This window comes from Bactrocera latifrons, unplaced genomic scaffold, assembly GCF_001853355.1.
Source record: "Bactrocera latifrons isolate USDA-ARS-PBARC rearing strain unplaced genomic scaffold, ASM185335v1 scaffold_99, whole genome shotgun sequence".
In the NCBI taxonomy this organism is placed as follows: domain Eukaryota; kingdom Metazoa; phylum Arthropoda; class Insecta; order Diptera; family Tephritidae; genus Bactrocera; species Bactrocera latifrons.
Window position 1 is genome coordinate 280,655 of NW_017537700.1, and position 11,877 is coordinate 292,531.

At 37.1% G+C, this 11,877-nt stretch overlaps 1 protein-coding gene across 5 annotated transcripts in view; it reads left to right on the forward strand.

Moving 5' to 3' along the window:
- Nucleotides 1–11,786, forward strand: part of LOC108978025 (integrin alpha-PS3) — a 42,869-nt gene extending 31,083 nt beyond the window's left edge. For all 5 annotated transcript variants that reach the window (XM_018948096.1, XM_018948099.1, XM_018948098.1 and 2 more), the window contains 10 exons: nt 5,608–6,364; nt 6,434–6,649; nt 6,717–6,819; nt 6,889–7,467; nt 8,160–8,289; nt 8,353–8,721; nt 9,414–9,483; nt 9,557–9,881; nt 9,942–10,447; nt 11,472–11,786. In XM_018948096.1, coding sequence (XP_018803641.1) covers nt 5,608–6,364; nt 6,434–6,649; nt 6,717–6,819; nt 6,889–7,467; nt 8,160–8,289; nt 8,353–8,721; nt 9,414–9,483; nt 9,557–9,881; nt 9,942–10,447; nt 11,472–11,591 — 3,175 coding nt within the window. In that variant the 3' untranslated portion in view covers nt 11,592–11,786. The remainder of the gene's footprint in view (nt 1–5,607; nt 6,365–6,433; nt 6,650–6,716; nt 6,820–6,888; nt 7,468–8,159; nt 8,290–8,352; nt 8,722–9,413; nt 9,484–9,556; nt 9,882–9,941; nt 10,448–11,471) is intronic.
- The last annotated feature ends 91 nt before the right edge of the window (nt 11,787–11,877 follow it).

An 11,877-nucleotide genomic window follows, 5' to 3' on the forward strand; every position in this document is an offset into this window, starting at 1 on the left:
AATGCGAAATAGTTCCTCATTTTTGAGATATTGTATTGATCGCACAGAGCTAAATTGGGCGAATTGTTGCGGCAAGATACTAGCTGAAAATTTGGCGGAAACCTGAGAGAAAGTCAATGCTTTATGCGACGGTGCATTATAGTAGTGCAAAAACCGAGAGTTGTGGGTCCATAATTTCGCCCCCCTTTTTACGAATAGCTTGGGTCAAACTACGCATAACACATTYCTTATTGTCAGTTTGGCTGGTAGATAGGATTTCGGAGTGCACCACCCTTAATAATCGAAGAACACTTTCAGCATAACCTTGATTTTTGTCTTGTCTTCGGCTCACTTTTGACACGATATTTGGSCGATTGATCGTCTGTTTCCGAATGGTAARCATAGATGCAAGACTCATCGCCAGTAATAATACGTTTCATGATATTCTAGTAGTCGGGAATCATTGTTTCATAGACATTAACGTGTCGCTGTGATGACCAAATCACCTTTCAAAATGGTTTTCGCTGATTCATTCAATATTCCAACAATGCTAGTAAGATCTCTGATTTTTCATCGTCGATTCTCAAACACCAATTCCTTTATTTGATCRACGTGTTGATAATTAATTAAAGTTGATGACCGTCTTTTCGTGGTTCGTCTGCAACACGTTCTCGACCATTTTTGAATTATTTGTACCAATCAAAAACACTYGCTTGAGATAAAAAATTATCACTGAAGAGATTTCCTACATTGCRAACATTTCAGCGCCCGAAATTTGAAGTCGCACACAAAATTTAGTTTTACTTTTTTGTTGAATAATTTCACTCATCGTAAAAATCACCGAATGATCTTTATGTACTTCAGAAAGCCAAGCCTACACTATTCACTAATAATTATTTTTATTTTAGTGTGATATTTGACACAGGYATCACTGGCAGTCTTACCAACCTAGAAAAAAATATTTCGGCGAATTGGTATTCGTGCGAAATATAAATAAGAAAGTCTTATTGTTTTTGCCCGAAGTTGATACAAAAAGTTTGGTTCGCGAAATTTGGCATTGGTGTAATCTCCGAAGAAATTTTATGAGAATGATATTTTGAAAGTTTTTTTTTTTTTTTTTTTTGCACAATAAACCACTTCTGACTTCGAACCATTCCACAAACACAAATTTAACAGAGAATGTTACCTTGTATACATAAATATGTGAATTAGAATATAATACTTTTCTGAACATTGAGAGTGTCATAATTTTCCCACATTCCTAGCAAAGGGTAGCCAACAAGATCTCACTCATGATAGTAGAATGTGCGCCGCATGCGATATCCAACTTCAGAGATGGTCTTGAGATACCGCTGAATAAGAAATCTACGCGCTTCATGCGGGAAGGGTGACAACAAAACTTTTAGATAAAGCACCGTAGAATATATAAGTCTTCAATGAGCTTGTTGCTCTGAAAGCTTATGAATTCAGCTAGTCGYAGTAAGATTTAAAATTGACCGCTTGACAGTTGCATATTATTGTATTTGGTTTTAAGGCATATTATTAGTTTTATGCTACCAAAAAGGCTTAAGGCTTCGTAGGTTATTATAATACAACTATGAAATATAGTACCTCATATACTTCTTATGGTTCTTAATAGTTTCCAAATGGGGTCTGTAGTTTTTATAAGTTCGTTTTCCAAACCAAAAACCGCTTATCGAGGAACATTTTGCAAATAAAACTTACTTATAGATTCCTCAATTCTTTCAGAAGTTATTCTAAATATATTTTATACTCACAAAAAAATTCATAAATATGAGAGAAATGATCTAGAGACTAAAAAGGTGGAAAAAATTTAATTCTTAAATATTTGACAAAACGCGTATGTATGTATGTCTGTTTATATGTACATAGATAAACTCGCACAACAAATAAGAGATGAAGTCATACTTAAATAAACAWACTCGGTAGATTGATAAAAGCGAAATAACAATAAATGGGTTGTGACTGTTGTCTCCACAGCATTGAAGCACACACTTGAAGTTCGCTATGTACATACTTATATTCACATATGTACATACGTACACGTGGAGTAGCTCAGTGTGCCGCTTTTTGAGACTCTCAACAATTTTAGAATTCTTTATAAAAAATATCAACACACCGGCATATGTATAAGTATAGTCTACTCACATTGTTACGGTTCACAATGGAATTTATTCATCGTTTTACAAATACGAAACGAAAAAATATAGAAATTAATAAAAATCTATCGTTATCGGCCACCTTCAGTAACGGTACCAAAGTGAGATATAAATAAATTGATAAGATTAGACTCCGTTTTGCCCTTACCGAGAATATTGCCGCTATGCAATTGTGGAAATATATAGAAATATTGGTAAATAACGGTGAATTTTGCAATGTTAGCCATATCTGCGGCTTTAAGAATAAGTAAATAGGCAACGCCCTAACATRGTATAGCCTCTATATGACATAAATAAATATGTGCAATTTTTTATGGAATATTTTGCAATTATATAATATATAAAATATTATACATATCGGTATTGATTAGGAAATCGTATCGATTTGCGAAAATTATCGCAATTTCAGGTGTGTTCGGGCTCATCAATATTGTWTTTAATGAGTATGTATGACAGCTGTCGTGAATAGTATACGTAATATATCATACAATTTATGCGTAACGTAACGGTAAATAGCGATAAATAGAGGTCAGAACTTTTAATAGCTCATAAAATTTTATTTCAATTAAATATTTCCATGTTGATATGAATAATGCTCGGAGATTACTGCAATGCCTGGGGCAATAAACAATTCCAAATGTGAGAAATATATATTGTCAAGAATAAAGTTTTTCATAATATTATATGTGAATTGAGAAGTATTTTTTAAGAAAATTCGTGTTTTATTCAACATAGTTGAATTCAAGKGTGATACACTGRTTATAGCGAACATTTTCGWWARCATTTTTGTAATGCGAYTTGTCTTTTGCTTCAAAACATGTTTCAGTTTCGATGAGRACCTCTTCATTTGACAAAAACTTCTTCCCAAYGAGTATTTTTTCGAKAYCTRAGAACAGTAAATRCTTACTGAGAGCCAGATCTRGAGAATASGAAAGCATTTCGAAGMCCAATTCATGGATTTCTGAAATCGTTTGCACTGACTTGTGACACGGCGCTTGTGTCTTGTTGAAACAGTATTTTCTTTTTCCCTGTGGACTTCTTAAAGGACCTGTTACATCGACTAGATTTTAATTCATGGGTTTGTATAGGTGATATACGCTATTGGATCTTCGGGATTGTGGTATTGTCTTGGGCAATAATGCATGCCACATTTCTTAAAGATACCTTGTCAAATAAAAAAGTTTTCCTTACAATCAAAATYAAGTGATCGTTCAGGTTGTATAACAGCTACATACATGCTATAGTCGTTCGATATCGTTCCGATAAATGACTTGATTTTATATCTATATTTACAGAGTCTTCTTCTGCGTCTTCAAACTTCGTGACAAACTTAATATAACCGCCTCTGGGTATAAAAAGATTGAATCTCTTAAGATAACTAATCCATAATTATGGAGAGGMATTTGAAGAGCTCTATTCAACAATCTTTGTTTGTACTTATGTCGTTTGACATAGGTTTTGAGATTTTCTATCAACAGACTTGATTAATAAAGGTTTTTGATTAAACTTTAAGAGCAGTTTGAATTGAGTACGGGTTAGGTTAACTGCTATATATATTTTAGACGTTTCGGCCACAATCGTTTTCAAACTGTCAGAATTGAAATAAGATCTAGACCTATAAAATCTTTGACTTAAAATTTTTTTTTAATAGTTTTGCTGTTTACCACTCTCTAATAGTATTCCTAGCATTACTCTTTTATTCACCGTTAAGTTGAGATAGAGAAGTCAGAAAGGCTATCGAATAAGTTAGGAAATTGCTCAAACTCAGTCGACGATTTACTAAGAGCATGGGACTCTAAAGTAAACCGGCACTACTTTGGAAAGAGACATAAAAATCGCGAGATTTTGAGATTGAGAGCAAATATTTGCCGCTTCTAAASAAAAATCGTACCTTCCTTTAAGGAACTGTGCATTGTTTGTATTGAAATATATTATTACGGATGCTTTTCGCAGCTTTTTGCAAACTTATGATTTCCCAGACTCGATCAGCTAGCTTCGAATTAATTGTCATAAGCCTATATCCTCGATTTCGTTTACCTTGCCAGCAAGCTTTTTGGTCCTATCATATATTTTTGGTTCTTYCTCGTTTGTTTGTGATTTGTGACATTCTTAGAAAATTCGGCGAAACATACACACTTATGTATATATGTATTATTATTGAATCGCCTTCTAAGGGCGAATTACGTGTAGACTGATTTAGATATAATATTTTCGTATAAATGTAGCTATATAATAGGTGGCGCAAAAATTACCTTCCGATATTTTTTTGGAAAATGAAAAACTTTGATTCTGTTTGTGGATTATTTTTATTTGRTCTTTTAAATTTTTTTACATCAAGTCGAGAATATGATATCATGTAAATGGCTGCCGCCACAGTTTATTGTCATTTGAGCCCTTTTTTATGGCATTCCCATCACTTTTGGAAGAACTTCCGGCGATAGGTCCTCACATTCTTGACGGATGTTGTATTTAAGAGCTGCAAGAGTCTGAGGCTTATGGACATAAGCCCKCGACTTCAAAAAGCCCCACAAAAAGRTTATGGAGCGGTCAAATCAGGCGATCTTGTTGGAGAGTGCAAATCGCCAAAACGGAAGACTAGGCGCMCGGGAAACGCATCCATCAGCATATCGGTTGTGGCACGCAGTGTAGCGTACCATTGTTTATTTACGTGTATTTCGCACGTGTTTACTACACAAATGTCAAAACAGAACTGTCGTTAGAGGTCAGTTGCAAAATTTATAGCATCTTCTGATCATTTGCTGACTTTTGCGCCACCCTGTATATRAATTATTTGCGCTTCTGATCTTTTCRGTGTAGTTCATGAGGTCATGCCAACAATTTTCGTTCAAAATGTCATAATAATAATTCCTACGAACTCGTTATGTTTCTTGTTCAGCTACTAGAATTTTACTTGATTTGATTAACTAATTTCATAGCAATGACCAACCGCTGTAAAAAAATYTAACGCCAACCATATGATCGTTTCTAACTGTTAAATATTTGACTCACGTAAGAGAGTAAGTGTTATTCACACATTGATTCCATACATAAACTGGGAACTGAAGAAGATACAGATAAAAACAGATCKTTGRAGAAATTTGGCTAATAAATATATTGGATTCTCGATTCGCTGTTSCCGAACGATTTGTCATAACATGCGACTTGAAAGGTCTCAAGCTCATTCCGAGGTCATGTTGTCTTCGTTCAATCTTGGACAGTGGCGAATCGATCAAACAACTGGTGTAAATTAAATGTAGCGCCTTAACAATATACTTCTACTACTTTTTTGTCTAGACTTCAACTGAATGTGGTTACTATTTCAATAGCCTTTTTTTTTTGACAGATCACGCTTGAGGCCTGTCAAGGTCTTTTTCCCTTCTTACATATATATTATATATGATTTACYCGCTGTTTTTAACCTAAATTTATCTAATTTGAATCTTTGCAGCATAATTGTTGGTGCGCCACGCGCTCAATCCACACTACCGGCACAGCGAAATGTCAATGAAACTGGGGCCATATATCGGTGTTCGCTGTCACCGACTTCYACATGTAATCCATATGTCATAGATGACAAAGGCAATCGCACACTCGAGCGGCCTGACTCGTATACCTATGATAATGAGGCGCGCAACAATCAGTGGCTAGGCGGCGCCATGGACGGCGGCACAAACGATACCGATAAACTGCTTATATGCGCACCACGTTTTCTATCRCCAACCAATAGTGATTATATAATGAATGGCGTGTGCTACTGGGTTCCCAATACGCTGGACGATAATCCTAGAGATGTGCAAAGAATTTCACCATTAAGACTCAAGTCGGATCAAATGAAACAAATTAATGGCCATCGAATTTACTATTATATGCTTGCSGAGGAGGGTTTGAGTGCGCACGTCACAGATAATAATCAGGAGTTCGTCATTGGTGCGCCTGGCATAAATACGTGGCGTGGTTCGACGATACATTGCCGCCAGCGGTTCGARGAGGATCCCACACTGAGTCGACGTGATACGAGCAGTCTGTCMAGAAAGCGTGTAATACGAGATCTTGATTTTTCCGGCCAATATACGTTGGATACTGGGGAATTACAAAATGATTCGTATTTCGGTTATGCTGTTGGTTCGGGTTACTTTGATAGCAACGACAAAACTCAGCTGTTTTATGTAGCTTCCGCGCCGCAAGCCAACCTGCAGTCAGGCGAGGTGAGTAACAGTTAATGTTAAGGTGTTTGCGTGACAATCTTTAATAGTCAATAACCCTCTCGACAACAGGCCTATTTGTATAAATACTCTGAAGACAGTCTGCTCAAATTGAAGCGTATCTATGTGTTTCGTGGTGAGAAGTTTGGTGAATATTTCGGTTACTCACTGATTACTGAGGACCTTAATGGCGATGGGCTGACCGATGTGGTAATCTCAGCGCCACAATACTCGACAACGAACTACTTTGATAACGGTGCCATCTATGTGTTTCTGAACAAGGGAAATGTAAGTGTACAYGACAACTTAGAAATWWATAGCCTAAAAAAATAATAATATATTCACTCACGTATAGTTCAATTTCGAAAGAAAAYTAATCATATCGCCGGTGCAAGGCAAGGCACGTTTCGGTACGACCCTCAGTCGCTTGGGTGATATTAATCATGATGGCTTCAATGGTTTGTGTCTTGAATATATTTCTCTGTAATAACAGTGGCATATAATTTAGTCGCTTCTTCTCTACACAGATATCGCAGTTGGTGCACCATTCACCGGTAATGGCGCAGTCTTTGTCTATCTCGGCAGCAATAACGGTTTGCGTGAAGAGCACAGCCAACGTCTGGATGCGCCAGAGTCGGTAAGCAGCAAATATGGTGAGCACATGTTCGGCCATGGTCTCTCCAAGGGCGTTGATATCGATCGCAACGGCTTCAATGACTTCGCTATCGGTGCACCGAATGCCGAAGCGGTGTTCGTTTATCGTGCTTATCCAGTTGTTAAGATACACGCTACTGTCAAGTCGGCCACTCGTGAAATTAAAACCGATCAAAATTCATTCAAAATCACGGCGTGCTATAAAATCAGCACYACATCCACACAGTTGACCGGCCAGGATTTGGCCATACGCATTGTCGTAGATTCACARGTCAAGCGCGCCAAGTTCATACAGACGCGCACGAATGAGGTCAGTTTTAATGTGTCGGCGGGTTTGCAGGAACAATGTCGCACGTTCGATTGTGAAGTATACACAAATGTGGCGGATATATTCAAGCCGATCGAGTTGGATATGCATTACGAACTCATTAATGGTGTGCCGAAAACGGAAGGTGAGTAAAGAGATCCCGGTGATCATTGGTTTAGCAACTGTGGGTGTACTTGTAAGACAAAATGGAGTGGAAATTTTAAATTTGTCTCAGTTTAAACGGAGAAAGCGATATCATAAGCTTTAAGATGCGCGCACTAGTAGTTTGACTTGATGAGCTTTTTCATTATCTGGGATGGTTGTTCACGGCCATACCTATTTCTCTRGCCTTTAAATATTTTTTCATTGAACTTCGTTAATCTCATTAATGAGAGAAATGTTGTTACATATCTATAATCTCTACAGCTGTGGAGTAAACCTGAATCTTAAACTCTGAAGTCACCACTTAGACTAAATGATAGRAAACGTCATCCTTAACGGGTGTTTTGAACAAATCCAGCCTCCTGAGAGTATCAGGYGCTACTAAAGCTTAATAAGTGCTCCAAAAAATGTATGCGCTGGGTTATGAATTGCTTATTCTAGTGGCCTACGACATATTTTTAGAATGAATCTCTGAATCAATTTATTATAAGCGAATCTCTTATATGCCTTAACTCTCKACATCGAGTACAATTCTCTGAGACTACTGTTACTTGAACTCCCCCCATAATAATATATCGGACATTCAAGGAATCCTTAGAGTTTGTAAATCTGTTAATTTTTCACCCAAAACTCACAGATTATTCTCAGCATAACCCCTATTTATTTTATTCACAGCTTTCTGCGATAAATGTGCCGCCGTTGATCCCGCCGAACCGTCTATATATCGAGAAAAAATTATCTTTAGCACGGGCTGCAGTTCCGACATTTGTGTAGCCGACCTGGAAGTTAAGAGTCGGAACTTGAAGTAAGTTTCCTTTTAAATACTAAATGCAAATGTATAATAACAGCAATTTAATGTCATTTACAGTCACACTTACATACTCGGTAGTAGTCGTACGCTCTCGGTTACTTATGACATAACGAATCACGGTGAAACCGCTTATCTACCTCAAATCAGTTTCACTTCATCGAATCACATGCCATTTGCGAAGATACCAGGAACCTGCCGTCCTAAAGAAAATGACTATTTAGAATGTGATTTAAGGAGTAATGATGTGTCGATGGCAAAAGGYGCCACAACTTCATTTACCGTTACTTTCGATGTGACGAGTATATCGGGCAAAGAAATGGTATTGAGGGCGAAAGTCTTCAGTACCGGAAAAGAGGCGAATGAAGCCAATAATGTTGCGATCGATGTTATAACACTGGGTGAATTCACGGAAATCGATGTTGTCGGGTAAGTTGTGTTGAAGTTTTAACAGTCATAAGTGTGGAAAGTCTGAGGTTTGTGAACTAATAATTAAGGCCTCTGTAAAGATTTTTTGATTTCGAAATATCCAAACTATAAAAAGTAATAAAATATTGGAATTCAAATTCAACACGTCATCGCTAATAATTTAGGAAAAAATAAATAAATTGCCTTGCGGATCAAATCARAGAACACCAGGAGAGCTTTTTGGGAAATTATTTTTTCGACAAAGTTGCCACTTTTTCACAAAATTATGTATGAAATTATTACAATATGGGTATCAAACAATAGGGCTTTACGAAAGTTTAGTATGGTAAATATGTTTGAGAAGAGTTGCCATCTAGAAGGAAATTTGTATTCCAACTATATGACAACATTGGTCTCAAATGAAAAGTATATGAAAAGTCTTCAGTGTYCATGCAAATATTTTCGAATGCGATAGGTCGGAAAATGGTAAGACTTCGGAGTCCATGGAAATACTTTCGAATCCGAAAGGTCGGGAGTTCGGATGGTCGTGCTGAGGGTCAGAACCAGGAAAAATTATTTTTAAATAACTTCAGTTATTGTCGAACTCTTTACTGAAATACAATTTTTACACTCGTCTTACTTAATTCGGAGCTAACAAGATCTTTTCGAAATTACTTTGATATCACTTAAAAATATCCCTTTTCMTTTTTTAGTATACCCAAAACAAAACACATCAATCTGGAAGAAGTGAGCAATACCTCGCAAATAATCAATAACTATGAGGTAAGTTTCCAAGAACTTCGCGTTGGAGTCATTTATTTCGGTACTCTCTAATATTAAATTCTTATTTTTGCAGATAAAAAGCATGGGACCCAGCACAGTCGGTACTATAGATGTGGTTTTCTATATACCGGTAGCATATAAGGTGCCCGGTACTACGAACACCATACAAATAGTGGAGAAGGATAGAATAAATATGCAGGCCGTGAGTGATGCACAAACCGTTGCCATCGATTATTTTGAAAACACTACACAGCTTKTGATGAATGCGATTGAAAGCACGTCGAGCACATACAGAACGACGAGTATCAATTCAAACATACAAATATACAAGGAGAAACAGATCAGTACAACGTACGACTCAATGGGTCTCTATGATTTGCCAGTCGAAAGCGAGAATTGTAAGTTGGAAAGCCATAAAAAGTTTCACAACAGTTTTTTTGAACAAACTCTACTTCCAGATTATATCGATGACAGCAGCAAGTTCTCGCAAATGTCTATACGACGTAAACGTGAAGTTGCCGCCAACACGGCCACCAAAGCGCAGTATGAGCGCATTGTCAAGTCGCACGAACTGTTGAGTGAGGATCTCAARGGTAAGCTGCCCGTGAATCGTACGATAGTCTTCAACTGCCATGATCCGGAGATGACAGTTTGTGTGCGCGCCGTTATACGTTTACATACTTTCAAGCCGGAAAAGCCGCTCACTGTCAGCATGAAATATCAGGTCGATCTGCGAGAGATCAATCAAATTCTGATTGAACCATGGGAATATTTCGTTATACTCATTGACGTGGATGTGAAAAAACTCGGCGACTTGCATCAAAATACGCTGGCGATACGTAAGAACATAGATTATAATATTGTGTCGAAACATCAGCTCTATGGCACACCAATCTGGGTCTATATATTAGCTGTATTAGGTGGACTGTTGTTATTGGCGGCAATCACATACGCCATGTATAAGGTGAGTGTTTAAGTATGTTGTGGAAAGSCAATAGTTTTTAATAACACTACTCAACTAATCTGAAGAAGAGATTTGCAACTGATATGCWAAGAGATCTGTGGGGTATTTGAGTTGTTCTGATTACGAATTTGAGTTCACTCGGGCACGCTCTCGACGGATATTGTTTCAAAGACGACATTATCTGCAGTGATGTGCAAGCCAAGTTGGCACTATGTTTTAAAAATTGTTTCGGACAAGTGCGGCCGCAGCTATTTGAATAAATTTCAGCAAAAAGTCCAATTTTTTGGCAACCTTTTCCACGCYCAATTCYGTATWACACGCCGAATATTCTCTTCCAATGCGTTGTCTCGAGCTTATCGGCGTAGACCAGCGACTTCMCATAACYCYACMAAAAACAATGCAGCGTTGATAAATMAATCGGTAATCAAGGGTTTATAGTCTTCCCCATTCACCGTACCATTATGGACGCCTACATTTATGAAACAATATGAACCAATGAYTCTCTCTGCCCATAAAGCACACCAATCATTTAATTTGTAAKKAGGTAACAACGTSTCAACAATGGCTTGTGGATTATCATCACTCTAAATGCGAMACTTTTGTTTATTCAACTTTTGTTCATTCAATCCAAAGTGAGGTTTACCACTAAACAAAATTTTGTGATGAAAGTCGGGAACGATGGCCCGCTCGCTGGAGTCCCGCGTGCGACGCCCTTGATGATCGTTCATCTTCAATTCTACAGCTTCAATTGTMGAAGGCGATGTCGAAAGGACTCACTGCCACATTGAAAAYCATATGTCCGAAACATACCCCTACTTCTGGAAAATCTTTCGCCAGCAAATATATTCAGTGATTAATTGGTCTGGGTTTCATGCGTTTTAMAATGCACTGCTCTGAAGCTCTTCTGTATATCTGTTATTGTTTTTATTTCTTTATGACAACTCGTTRYGTTATTTATGTAGMCTAKGTTAACAATTTTCCACAAAAACAATRAAAACCACATTTTTATCTCCAAACTTCACAGCTCGGTTTCTTCAAGCGCGCCAAGAAAGARCAAATGGATGCCTTGGTGCATCAAGGTTCAACGCAACCGGCACGAGATGTAGAGCCAGAGGCGGAAAATCTTAACACCGAAAGGAACTAAAATGGGAAGAGTAATAAAAATATATTATATATATATGTACATATATTTTAAAAGCAATAATTTCGAAACGAAAGGCTTTATCATCACATAGAAAATRTGCGCTGGGTTTAAGTGAAAGGAATGAGTTCATGCACAAAAACAAAAAGAGTAGATGCCAGTGTTGCATTTGTAAATTATTTAATATAATTTCTTTTTTAGAAAGCTAAAAATGTTAAATTATCTGAAACTCTTGCTGTTTTCTTTTTAATTTTTAATCCTTATTTTTTAATGTAAATTTTTTTAATTT